The following is a 14875-nucleotide window of genomic DNA, read 5'->3' on the forward strand; positions in this document are numbered from 1 at the left end:
GTTTATGATGTGTTACAAGGCTATGAAAGGCTTTATCCTTACGATTTTTTGTAATGTAAGTGCATATTTTCAATCTCCTGAAAGTTATTTAGGACTCAGTGACCAATGTCAACAAAATTAAGGGCGGATTAACCGTAATTTTTCAGGAGATTCCTCTACCTTCCCTCCCAGTTCTTGGTTTTGGCTGGCTTATGTGTTTCACGAAATCGATGATTTCTATTTTTTTGTGACTTTGGCACATTATTTCTACTATATTGGACTAAATATTCAAAAATAAACAAAATATCCTTTTATTTCTGTTGTTTTTATAATGAAATATGACCAGTTTCCTTTTTTCTGGGATAGCGTTTTTCCTTACAGCTAAATTTTAATAATTTGCTATAAAATATAATATTTTTGCACACAGGAACAAAGATTCTGTTCGCAATTATCAAAATGTATACTGATATTGCAGGAAAAGTTCGATAATGACCTGTTTTTTGGCAAAACATTTAACAAAGTTACAAAAACCGAATATTTTTGACGCATAGAAAGCAGGGTTAACAACGTCTTCTTTGTTATACTCGCTTATAGGGTTGCCATGGATCCATGTTACATACACTTTTTAATTGCCACAGGACCAAAATTTTTTTAAGTATTTGGTTGTTTGGATATTGGGCATGGGCTTCTAAAATATTGAAGTGTTATTATTGGTGAAATTAAAAACCGAATATTTTTGACACTCACTGTATATGGAGGTGTTCATATAACGTGAAATGCTCATATTGACATTTTGCAGAGTGAAGCGTTTGAAAAATATTTTCTATTTTGTATGCAGACTCTAATCCTGATAATATTGGCCTTCATTCAATACATAAAAATATCATGATCAATATTCGAACAGGTATTCGCTTGATATCTTAAAAATTCCTAATATGTAATATGTATATTCACTAAAAAATCGGTTAATCTCCTCTTAATTAAAGTTCAATCTTCGAATAATATTATAAATACAACATTTTTCACAAGTCCGAATGTCTCAGTGACCCTTTGTATTTCATTGAATACCACTAACCAGCATTAGGTCTGTCTGGTTACCCTAAAATTTGTAACAATTTGTACCAATTGTTGGAAGCTGCTGTTAACACAAAAAAACAGCAAAAGAGAGCGATTCGAGAGAGACATTTTGACAGTTCTTTCACTGAGAGTTTGCAAATTCTTGCTGGACAAATTTCTTCTAGCAGCAACTAGCAATTCTTCTTCTTCCTGAAAACAATCAATCATCTTTTTTTAATTTGTTGTTGATTTATGTTTGAGAAAATTAAAAACAATTTTATTGTGGAAATAACATGTGGTCTGTTCCAGAACTGCAAGAATCTACTAATTTTTACTATTTTGTCCGATAACATAAAGGGAAAAACGTTATCGTATTAAAAAATAGTAGCTTCTTGAAGGTTCTGGAACAGAGCAATGGTCTAATTGTATTGTTTTATGGAGAACAAATTTGTAAAGTGGAAAAATACTTTTTTGTTTCATTTTCTTTTCTATTTTTAATAAAATACAACGTGTTTACTTCCTTTATTGGCGGACAAATTGTTCTGTTTTGGCAAGCCAGCTGATTGCTTGCTGGTTTTTGCTGGGAAAGTGTCTGTTTACTTTTTACAATTTTCTAGCAAAAGAGAATAAAAACCCCTTATTCTCTGAGAAAGTTCTTGCTGGGAAAGTAACCAGACAGACTTATTTTCGATGTCCACTCATGTAACCACTTTATTACTACAATGGCCCAATGTTGCCCACAGGCAACTTCGATTTACATTTAACGGCATTTTATAAAATCACTAAAATATTTTATGTCCAAATTTGTACTCGACTACTTATACTTAAACAAGCGTAACTTCTTCAATCTAGCTATTTATTTAAAAATAATTTAAATTCTTTATTCTTCTTAAATCAACCTACCGATACCCACTTAGTATATATAAACATCGGGAAATACGCATACACAAACATGCAAAATTGCCCACAGACAACATCGGGCTACAAAGGGTTAAGGTAAAAGTATCAATTGTTGACAAAGTGTTGACTCTGTCACCATGATAGTAGTAAAAGTGGCGACATGTCGACACATGACCCCATGCTTCCTACAGGGATAATATAGTTATACTTCATAACAATCACTGTTGGCAGAAATGCTCGGCCTCATACACAAAAGTGTAAAAAATACATGAGTCTCTCGCAATTTGCCCACCATTGCTAACAATAACAAACACTATGTTGTTCTCTCTCCGTTTGTTATAGTACGTTGATATATAACCGGATTTAACAAACCCACTGGGTTTCCTTTGCTTATACGTCAAATAAATCCTCATTAAGAAGGTTAACCTTACAAAAATCTATAATATAAACATGGCCTTATGAAACAACAAGAGCAGATGTTTATGTTATACATACTTTCTTTTGCTTCTTATTTCGATCACATTTTATTTTTCTGTCAACCAAATGTGGGGCTAAATGTGCACGATACGTTCGAAGATTATTTTTATTTTAGAAGTGTTTGCTACATAAAAAATAAAACACAACTCAGGCACTGATGTAATTTTGTCACTTTTCGATTCTTCTTTCTATGTACACATTTTCATATCATCATTTACAAATAAATTGTAGTCATTAATACCGTCAAAAAATACTCGAATTTCTACCCTTTATATTCCACACAAATAAATATCGCTTATAACGTCGTCGCTCATAACGTCATATCGGTTATAACGTCGAATCATACAAGGAAGAAAAATTTTTCTCAATATTTTGTTGTATGTATTTTTTTGAACTCAAACAAAAAACCACCATACGTACCCTGTAGGAAATGTCAATAGTGAATCTATACTGAATTACTACTCATGTAATTTCGTATAGACATTTTGTATGAACGTGTCATTCAAAAGTCAGTACTGACATTGGAACTAGTATGTCAGTAGTAAGTCAGTAGTTGCTGAGGAACCATGTGTGGACATTGGAGGTAGTCAGTCAATAGTACATAAAGGGTCATATGGAGACATTGGTACCAAATTTATCACTATTAAGGTTTTTGGCCTATTTGGAACTTTTTATAGATTAAAAACCTATATAGTGTGCTTAATAAGACGATGAACTTATACTTTTGTTCATATAATTATGAAAATACTAAAAAAAGAACAAACTGCGTATCACAGTCTTTTTATCTTTATAAAGGGCTAACTAAGCCCAAAATTCCACATAAGCACAAAATTAGTAAATAAAACCAATGGTTTCAAGGCTGGCTTATCAATAATAAAAAAATGGTTTCCTTGTCAGAATAATAGTATAAGGTTTGGTGTGATTTATAAGCTTAAAATATTTCTTCTTCTGCTGCATTTAACGTTTTATCAGGCGATTCGCTGAATATTGATTCAACATCTAGGAATTGAAAAGAATAAACATGTATAAATAAGCATAAATAAACAAAATGTCCTTAAATTTGCTTACATATTAAATCTGTATAAACATTGGAAAAAGCACGCAATCGATTTTTGCTAAAAAAAACACTTCAACATTCTAACTCATTGTTATGCCGAGACCAAATATCAGATGTAAGTTGCGTTCATCATTTCCAGCGAGACGGGACAATTCGTCAGGCTCCACAATCATCTTCAAATATTCCATAAAATGACTAATTATCGAAGTTTCACCACAAATGTTGTCAGCCGCCTCAGAATTTGTATTTATTTCCTTTGCTCATACTTGTTATTATTATTATAAATTATATATTTTATTGATTTTTCACTAAAACACTTTTTTTTACAGAACCGCCAAAATTATTTTACGCCAAACAATTAAGAAAATTAAGAAAAAATAAGAAAATGTTTTGTTGGGCTATCAGTTTTCAATATAAACAATGCTTCTTCTTATTAAGGTAAAAGTATCAATTGTTGACAACCTGTTGACAAAGTGTTGACTTTGTCACCATAATAGTATACAAAGTGGTGACATGTCTACACATATCCCCATACTTCCTACAGGGTATGCACAACATGTTCGAAGATGGTGTTAGACCAGTGTTAATCACCACTGGGCTCGCGAGCCGTGTCTGTGTGAACACACACAATCTCAATTGTGGTGAGTTTGAACGTTGCTCTCACCACCGATCATCTTCTTTGTTTTAGCAATAAATTAACGCACATGATGTTTATCTAGAGAGTGATAGATAATCTCGTATGTTGCCCAATACAAACGCAGTGGTTGAATTTGTTGTTGCTAGTGAACACTGTGTTAGACAACTGAATTACGACCATACCTGTTGTCAAAATGCATTATTGTGAATAAAATTACATGCGTTATTTTGACGTTTGGTGTGGTAAATGGCCCGATTATTGTTATCGATGTAGCACCTTCTTATTCCGCTATGATTACGACTGTCATATAGGCGGTCTCAAGTCACACCTTCGGCGGGTACAATTGCGATGTGACAAAAATCGTGCAAAAACTGTTCAAATATTTCTTCTAAGGCCTTTATTATCTCATTTACAGCCCGTTTCTGTATGTCGAAACGAAAATGTGTGCGAATGAAACACGCCCAAACTTTAGAGTTTGAAATATTTTTATCTTTGCTTTTGCTTCAAAACTAAAATCAAATTTAAAAAACACACAAAAGTTTGGGCGTGTTTCACTCGCACACATTTTCGTTTCGACATACAGAAACAGGCTGTTAATATTAAAAATCTGTAACTGCTATGCCTAAATACGACCGTATTCCCAGGGCGTGTATGGTGAAAAAAGTAGAACATATGTATTCTTATGAGAACTACCGAAATACGTCGAGCGTATACTTTTCGTAAGTTTAACAGCTATACCTAATTTAAGTCGTGACGTACAAAAAATATTCCCCTACCTACCACAAAAACGCTCTCTGAGCGTCCGTATTACCCAAATACGTTGAATCCGAAATTCTATTTAAAACACAAAAATCGCGACAGAAATTTTATTAAATGTTTTCATTCGTAAAACAAACCTTTTTCCTTTGCAATATATTGTATTTATAGTTTTGTTGGGCTTTTGTTTTCAAAATACAAATCACATCAGGAAAAATGTTTGTTTTACGAATGAAAACACTGAATAAAGTTTCAGTCGCGGTTTTTGTGTTTTAAATGGGATTTCGGATTCAACGTATTTGGGTAATACGGACGCTCAGAGAGCGTTGTTGTGGTAGGTAGGTGAATATTTTTTGTACGTCACGACTTAAATTAGGTATAGCTACAAAACTAATATTTTTTACACACAAGTGCCGAACGTACTACATGTAGTACGCTAGGAAATATGTCAACTAAAATCACATATAATTAATTTTTTGGCATATACTTTTGCTACGTATTGATTTTTACAACTGTTAAAATTAGGAAAACGTAGAAAACCAACAAAAATAAAATAAGCATATACAATTTTTTCGCACCGATTGCGTGGCATCTTTACACTTTTCCAAATTTCACAAAATTGAAATCTTTGATCACAAATAATACGCACAAACATTATTTTATACAAAACTTTTCAAAGTACGCTTTGTTCACCGTTATGTACTGTAGCGCCTCAGCAAGTTTATTAGAAAATTTATCGTAAAATTAACACAGAAACCTCCATATAAAGGGTGTACTACATGTAGTACACTGGCTTTTTGCCACCCAATGTAAGAGTAATAAAATCATTAAAATCGCATTACCGAAATCGACAAATATCCACTATTCTGGAATAGAAAAAGGAAGAAAGAACGAAGTTAAATGTGTTGCATGCAGTGTTATTGTTAGATGAAGGCATGAAAAATGTAGCGTCTTCTGTCATTGCCAATTGCTTTCATAACATTGTCATTTTTGATGAATTAGTTACCATCGATGCCATGTATAACGACGGCGACAAAATATTGGAAGTTTTAGATGAAGGCAATTCTACCAGAATTTCAATTACCGCCAGTGTTAGATGCATGCCTAACAGTAGAAACACTTTATCAATTTATTTACTCAGAAGACGCTACAACACAGAATGTGTTTTGGAAACCCTTTCAAAACTCAGATCTGAGGTAAATTTAAAGTTATGAATTCCAAAAAAGCCAAACCTAAAATAACAGGCTATTTTGAATAAAACCATATCATATAACCTAATATATCTGCTGACGAATGAATTTAGTGTCCTTATTTTTTATTATTTTGTTTTTAAGTCTTTTATACGAAAGTATATAGAATGAAAAGGTTCCAAAATTGAAATTAATTTTTTTTTATTTACGTAATAAAACAACGTATTCATACCCAAAAGTCACTATACATAATAAATATACACATAGCGTCCGAATTTGGTCGGTCGCTTGACCGACTTTATAAGCGATTTCGACAGTATTTCATTTTGTTTATGTATGTATAACTTACAATTTCTCTTTTAATTCACAAAAAAAGCTACATTGTCAACATTGATACTACTAACTTCGGAATTTTCTTTGAGTACACGATTTCGTATATAAAAGTAAGCCGGTATGTATACAACAAATCTCTCTTCAACATTTAACATTGTCGGCAAATAGTCGATGTACTGCTGCTATTTGTGTTATTGTTCAGTTTGTTTGAGCATTTCCTTCATAGTTGACGGTGGCGTCAGTTGAAGTGTATCTGTTTGTTTGCAATTTGTGTACAAAACAACGAAAATTAAAGCATCGACACAAACGGTAAGTGCTACCTACCACAGTTCATAAGATTATTTAGATATTGACTGAATTTTATTTTGTGTTTAGAATCTAAACTTTAGATTGTTTTGCATTAAAACAAAGTGTGTTGTGATTGCTCTCTCTCGTGCTTTGTTCGTCTCTTTTGCAAACAACCCAATCAGGGTTGCCATACCGAAGTTTGATCAATAGTGCGTTTGCAAATAACCGGATTTTCCCCCTGTTTTTGTAACTATTTTTTGTTCGTTAGTCTATATTCGTAATAATTTGGGCATCCATAGCTCAGCCCCAAGATGACATACAGACCTAATTCTTCGTAGACACGTTCTATATATATAGTTAAGCATTTCTCATTCAAAAATCAGCGTTCTACATTTGCGCAAAGGCGAGTAAATCGATCTACAAAATTTGACAATTCGTGTGAGAACAATAAATTTTTTTACAAAAAGAGGGGTTTCAGATGTCAATTCCATTGTGTATAGGTCAAAATAAATTCTAACACAGAAGGTTAACCCAACAAAAAGCTCTAGTGGAAACGCCGTTTTACTTATTCTGAACCTCTTTTACTTTGCAGTTTAGACGTTTTTGCAAAGATTTCGCCAGTTTGGATTCTATATTACGTTTTGTTAATACATTAACTTTCTTTTTATTATTCTACCTCTACTTTTTGATCCAGTAGGTCTTGCTTCTAAAGCGCGTTTTGGTAATCTAGTAAGTACCTGGCATTCTTCTCGTTAAAGGGCTCGATTTCTAGATTAGATCTGATTGTGTCATTTCTAACCCTATCTCTTCTGGGGTTTCTGCAACGCGCCGTAGATACATCATTTATGATGTTTGGATTATGTTCTGGTTTTTGGTTGTGAGTGCCCATCCCTGTCTGATTTCCCTTCTTCGCTCAGTACAGCACCAAGGTAGCAATAATGTTCTACTTGTTTTAGGGGTTTAGTTACGAAGTAAAGTTGGTGTTCACATTTATTTCGGCTAATCACAATAATGAACAATCTATTATGTTTGTTGTCAAATTTTGTTAACAGAACTCTGAATGGCCAACTGTATAAACTGTGGTTTCTGTTTTTTATATTAATGCGTAGACGCCGTATTGCCATTTCGTTCACAAAAATTGTTATATGTATTTTGTTGTAAGTTTTCTTGATTGTGGGCTATTTTAATCGCAGCGTCTGCCTGCATAGACTGACATTGATATTTTAACAAGTTACATTCTCCAATTTCCGATATGCCATGTTCGAAATGACTCCTTACACGTTCTTATAACGTCGCCCATTATAGCCCGTTTCCACCGTACGTCGTTCTCTATTCGTTGTTCGACCCTTAAATACGAATAAATTACTTGATTCCCCATACAAAATTCTTAGCACGAACGACGATTTTTCTACGTTGTTCAAGTAGAAATACTCTCCGAACAACGATAAAATATTTCCCATCTCTAACAAATAAGAGCATTTATCATAGACTAATAAAAAGATAGACGAAGGAATACTCAATTTTGCGCCGTAAACCTACTCAAACACGTAAACTCAAAAAAGTTTGCGGAAAATGGCAATATTTTCATGGATATTTTTGTCTGAGGATATTGTTCCCATCAAAAACTAACCCCATGTAGCCTTTTGCCAAAACAAAATATTTATTAACTTGTATTTTTTGACATTTTATTTTGAGTACCTCTGTAAGCATACTCAATTCGAACATACTCGGTGAGAGCATTCCTTCGTCTATCTTTTTATTAGTCTATGCATTTATCGAAATAAATTAATTATGACCTGCAACATACAAAATTTAAAAATGTAGGGCTTTTTTAGAAACACTGCAAAACATGAATAAAAAGCAGTTAAATTTGTTGCCCATTGTTTCAAATTCGCGTACAAATCTAGAAACAAAAGTGAAATACCTGCTTGAAAGTCTGTATACACAAATATTGTTTTGCCATATCTCTCTCTCTCTCTCTTTAATTTTGAAAATAGAAACATATTAAAATATATTGAAAATATTAAATTATTCAGAATTTATGGAAAAAATGAATGAAATGTGTATAGTGAAATGTAGAAGATACATTTGAAGGAAAGTCTATTGCTTTTCCTATTCATTTAACGCATATTTTATGTGTTTTTGGTTCAAATTTTCGTGAAAACAAGGAAACAAAAATTAAGAAAATTTTGTTTGTGTTTCTGTTAATTACGAATGGCGTCGTGGAAACGGGTTAACTCGTGTACGTCGTTCGACAGGCGAACAACGTAATTGAAACGCTCGTGTGAACATGACATAAGGGGTCATCTCGATCGAACGATTCTTTTATCCAAGTGAGTTCTAAGTAAGAATCAAAGGATCGAAAGATCGATTTTTGATTCCTACGTAAGAATCGAAAAATAGATTTTTGAGTTCTAAGTAATGTCCCCGGCACATACGGTCCGTTATGAGTCGCGTCGTGCGTTAAAAACAACAACCACATGAAAAATGTGTAAGTGATGCCAAGTTTGTTCTTGAAGTTTTCATGTGGTTGTTGTAACGTAACGCTCAACGCGCCGTATGTGCCGGGGCCATAAGAATCAAAAGATCGATTTTTGCTTGGTAATACGTATCCCTAGTTGTCATGTTTTTGTTCTTGTAATTGTTATGTGCGAAGTCTGTCTATTCTTAAGCGGGGTACACACGATCAGTTTTGCTTGCCAGTGTGGCCGTTCAATTTTGTCAGTCATCAGTAGACAGCGGAATCCTATGCAAATGCATATATGGTTAGGATGGTCGTAGAGAAAATTTGATTAGACAGAAACTCGTTTTATTACAAAATAAAACGAATTATGCCCAGAAATTTTTGCATATCGTGCATATTTTGACATATTTTTGCATATCTGCATAAAATGAGCATATGCAAATCCATATGCAAAAATATATTTAGGGATTTGTGGTCTAAATATCCCACCGAAATGGCTGAAATTTGGTATTAAGTCTTTGTTAGGGGTATGCAACTTTACAACTGAAATCTGTCCGCATAGGTCCACGTCTTCATATAGCCCCCATAGAATGGTACCACCCGATTTTCGGTATTTTGAAGGTTGTGGCCTCAATATCACATCGAAATGACTGAAATTTGGCATTTTGTCTTCGTTGTGGGTATAAAACATTGCACCTGAAATTTGTCGGTATAGGTCCACGTCTTTATATAGCCCCCATATATATCCCTCAATATCCTCCGAAATGGCTGAATTTTATTGGTATAGATCCACGTCTTCATATAGCCCCCATAGAATAGTACCTCCCGATTTTCGGTATTTTGAAGGTTGTGGCCTCAATATTCCACCGACATGACTGAAATTTGGCATTTTGTCTTCGTTGTGGGTATAAAACTTTCCACCTCAAATTTGTCGGTACAGGTCCACGTCTTCGTATAGCCCCCATAGAACGGTACCTCCGGATTTCTGGTATATTGAAGGTTGTGACCTCAATATCCAGCCGAAATGGCTGAAATTCGGTATTAAGTCTTCGTTGGGGTTAAAAAAATTTCCACCTAAAATTTGTCGGTTCAGGTTCAGGCCTTCATATAGCCCCCATAGAAAGATACCTCCCAATTTTCGGTATTTTGAAGGCTGTGGTTATACATTTCTCTATTTTATTGACTTGTCTGAAGAGAATTTTAAACAGAAAAATTGTACACACAAAAATTGTTGTACCTATTATTAAAATATTTTTGCATATGTCATATGTTTCGATTGCAATGTAATCAGAAGCCAAAAATATGCCCAGTCCCAAAATTTGACATAAATCGTACCAAAAATAGGGGTTGCATAAAATTCCGCTGTCTAGTCATCAGGCAACCACAAAATATTTTGTGGTTGCTGGATGGTTGAACAGTTATCGATAATTCCGAAAAATCGACAGTCATTACTGATCGTTTATCGTTAATTTTTTTTTGTTATCGTTAAGTTTTCTGATCATCACTATCACTATGCAATATTCCGATTATGTTTTTATTTATTTATGAAGAAAACACGAACAAAGATATTTTTTATATAATTTGTTGTTGATTTTTCGCGATTCTTTTATTATGTAATACTTATATATGTATACATATGTATATATACTGATTTTGCTAAAAGTTGGCAACATTGCATTTTGAGCGAGTCAAGAATATATGATTGTTTATTTGTTGCTGTTTGTTTATTTCCTCTCCTAACAGAGTACGTCAATGTACGACCAAGACTGTTAATTCCACTGGTGTTCTGTTGTGTTGAATCGAATCGTCAAACAGTCTGAATTTTGTTTACAGTTTAGTTATTTCGCTGCATTTGTAGTGTTACGTTGCTCATTGAATTTAAAAACAAGACAAAGGCAAGGTAAGTTAAATTTTTGTTTTTGCAAATTCTACAACTCTATATTCAGAAATTCTAAGAAATACAACATTTTTACAAAATTAGATTTTTTCAAAACCGAGTATTTGACTGCTTTGTTTTATTTCCATTTAATTTGTCTCAACATGGTGGTTGTTGACAAACAAAACACCAGAGAGTGAGAGAGTTTGTGCGGTAATACGTTGCAAATATGTACATATGTATGAATATACATACCTATGTACGTACAAATGTAAACATACATACAATTTTGTTTTGGTTATACTTTGTCGTAGACTGTCGCTGTCAATGGTTTTGGCTTTAACTACAGATGGTTTTGTTTTTGCTCACCAGCGTTGCTGTGTTTTGTTCCTCTTTTGCGTTGTTATAACATGAATAAACATTTACTAGTTGTTTGGGAACTTTGTTTTTAATAAAATTCTATTTTTGTACTTGTCTGGATGGATGCCTTCTGTATTTTAAGAGTATTAAAAAGAGTAAAATCCTAACAAAAACGCTGGTTTAATTATCCTTTAAATCGCATTTAATTTCGAATGTCAATTCCATTGCGTATACGTTTTGTTTTTGATCCGGCTTAAATCCTCGTATACAACACTGTTGCAACATATTGCTAGAAATGTAATAATTATAGCAATAATACGCCTGTTCGATAACTTTGCAAGTAAAAAGTATTTGCAAGTTCTTGCAACTAATTGCGAGTACTTCTCAGTTCTCTTTTATTGAACAACTTTGTTATCGAACAGCATTTTGTAAACTTTTGCTTTATCGTACAGATCTAATATTATTCAAATATGACCATCGCATTTGTTTTATCAATTAAAAATGTCATCAGAAGTATGAAACTTTTTGTTGCTGCAACGTAAACACATCATTGAGACGTATTGATTAATTCCATTAAACAGTTTTCTTTTTTCGTACGTATGAAATCAGGCTATAGATTTTATTATTCTTAGAGAGATTTTAGAAATCTTAATAAAAACAATTCGTTACATATTTTATTGTTAAACTTTTTTAAATTCTATTTTTTTTTTTGCAGTTAATTTTGGTGCAGCAATATGTCATTACTCAACGCATGCCGATTATGTAAAAATATTTGTGATGATTCCATTAGACTTTGTGATGAAAATGGGAAATTTTCAGAGGCTTATTTAACAACAATCAAGTTTTTTCCACCTTCGGTAAGTTTACTTTTTTATAAACATACTGCTGAAATTTAAAGGTATCGGTACATAAGCGACTGGCATTCTTGCTTAAGTCATATTTGGTAAAATACTAAAGGACAACCAAGTTCGGCTCGGTCGTTCTTTATGCTACATATCTACCGAGGACGTTAGACTAGAGTCCGAATGTTTTCAATGAGTTTTTAGGCTTACTTTGTAGAAGATCGGCTAAAAATGATGGAGCCCAGTGTACTGTGTGTAACAAAACTTAAAAACTAAAATCAAGAGGTACGCTTCTATGGGGGATATAGGAACCTATACTCATAATTTTCTTCTGGAAGATTTTATAACCCCATGGAAGACTAACAGCCTGTTTCTGTATGTCGAAAGAAGAGTGTGTGCGAATGAAACACGCCGAAACTTTAGTTTTCGAAATAATTTTACCTTTGCTTTTGCTTCAAAACAACAACAAAAAATTGAAAAACACACAAGTGTTTGGTCGTGTTTCATTCACACACATTCCTCTTTCGACATACAGAAACTGGCTGTAAATAACAAATTTCAGTATTTCGGTGGGATAATGGAGTCACAACCTTCAGAATTACGGGAGGTACCGTTCTATGGGGGCTATATCGAAACGTTGACCTACATATACCGACGAATTTCATTCAGAAAGGCTTTTACCTCCAACAAAGACTAAATACCAAATTTCAGCCATTTCGGTGGGTTGCTGTGGCCACAACCTTCAAAATACCGAAAATCGGGAGGTACCGTTCTATGGGGGCTATATGAAGGCAAGGACCTATACCGACAAATTTCATATGGAATGTTTAATACCGCAAATGAAGACCAAATACTAAATTTCAGCAATTTCGGTGGAATATTGAGGATGTACTGTTCTATAGGGGCATGAACCCGTACAGACAAATTTCATATGGAACTTTTAATTCCCCAAATTTCAGCCAATTCGGTAGAAAATTGAGGCCGCAACTTTCAAAACACCGAAAATCGGGAATTACGTTTTTTGGGGGCTATGTGAATTGAGGCCGCAACTTTCAAAACACCGAAAATCGGGAATTACGTTTTTTGGGGGCTATGTGAAGGTGTGGACCTATACCGACAAATTTCTTACAGAACGTTTTATACCGCACATGACGACCAACTTTCAGTCATTTTGGTGGATTATTGTGACCACAACCTTCAAAATATTGAGAATCGGGAGGTACCGTTCTATGGGGAAAGTTTTATACCCACAATAAAGACTAAGTACCACATTTCAGCCGTTTCAGTATAATAAGGCTAAAACCTTCAAAATACCGAAAAATCGGGTGGTATGGGGGCTATATCAAAACGTGGACATTCTAGGAGTAGTAAAAGCTTATATACCAAATTACAAAGCTCTATCTTAAAAATTGCTAGCTGTATCTTGATATCAGCAGACGGACAAACGGACTTAGTTATATCGATTTAGAATTTTACCCTGATCAAGAATATACATATATGGAATGACAAATTGAATTATACCCTCCATATTATGGTGGAGAGTATAAAAATGGGATGGATTAAAAAGGAATTATCCAATCGTGTTTCGTAATAAAGCGTACTGAAATGATAGGCACATTTTATGGTGAGGGTGCCGCCGTGGCCAGGACACCAAATTTTCAATGGTGGCAAAATATTCCGTGATTTTGGCGACCTTTCCTGAGTATTTCAGCCAAACTTCTTTACAAGTTGTGTATTAAGACACGCGATAGGGAACCAATTATTCCACCATTCTGATTGCTAAAATGGCATAAAAAGCGAAAAATTTGGAAATTATCAATCGATTACTGTGGTGCATCATTTTTAATGCTCACTTTAAAAATTCACATTTTTTGTTTCCTTTAAAATTTTAGTATAACGGTACCGTAAACGGAATATTTTTGTATGCCATCCTAAAGACAACTTTCCAGCCTACAAAATTGTTTTTTGAATTTTTAAAATATTTCAACTTGTTTCCAAGTTATCAACGTTTACATTTGTTACTTCCGGTTGCATCATTTTCAGTGACAGTCACTGTACTACTTCGAAGTAGTGAACGCACTGTTGAAAGTAAATATTCAAAATCTGAACAATTTTCCGGCTGAGCATAGCAAAGTGTGATTTGCTAAGATTTTGCAAAAATAAATTGTTTCGATCGACAAAAAACTTTGCTTTTTTTGCTGAGAAAATATTGATAAGTCTGTCAAAATTTTGCGGGACAAACGTTTCCTTTACAAATTTACTTTGTTATACGACTAAAAAATGTTAAGACGAGATATTTTTTCGGCGATAGCGAAGATGTGGTTATTGGCAAGAAATTATAAGGACAGAATCAATTTAAAAAAGTGCTTTCGTTTAAATAAAATTCAAGTCGAGTTTATTCTAAATAACATTGGAAACAGTCGTGATTAATTGCTACTGTGTTTACATTGGCATGGAAATGGTTGTCAGTACCATGGAATCGCAGCTACGCATGGGGTTGCAAAAAGCAACAATTTGCAGATCAGCGCATAGCGTTGTAGACGTCATAATAAAAGCTTTATTTCAAAACACTGTTCAATGTCCTGATGACGTCAGCAATATCCCTGAAAAGGTTTTTATGATGGGAGGATTTATTTGTGCATGTGGTTGCTTGGATGGCA

General features: G+C 33.8%; 1 protein-coding gene across 7 annotated transcripts in view; it reads left to right on the plus strand.

Moving 5' to 3' along the window:
- LOC141397148 (uncharacterized) overlaps positions 1 to 14875 on the plus strand; it is a 79994-nt gene that overhangs the window by 48925 nt on the left and 16194 nt on the right. For 4 of the 7 annotated variants that reach the window (XM_073973090.1, XM_073973093.1, XM_073973095.1 and 1 more), the window contains one exon: positions 12089 to 12230. In XM_073973090.1, coding sequence (XP_073829191.1) covers positions 12108 to 12230 — 123 coding nt within the window. In that variant the 5' untranslated portion in view covers positions 12089 to 12107. Of the gene's footprint in view, positions 1 to 6432; positions 6695 to 10856; positions 11038 to 11949; positions 11967 to 12088; positions 12231 to 14875 lie in introns of those variants that run through there. The other 3 variants (XM_073973092.1, XM_073973091.1, XM_073973096.1) reach the window with 3 other exon arrangements.

Source organism: Musca autumnalis, unplaced genomic scaffold, assembly GCF_047663935.1.
Source record: "Musca autumnalis isolate F117 unplaced genomic scaffold, ASM4766393v1 scaffold_3, whole genome shotgun sequence".
In the NCBI taxonomy this organism is placed as follows: domain Eukaryota; kingdom Metazoa; phylum Arthropoda; class Insecta; order Diptera; family Muscidae; genus Musca; species Musca autumnalis.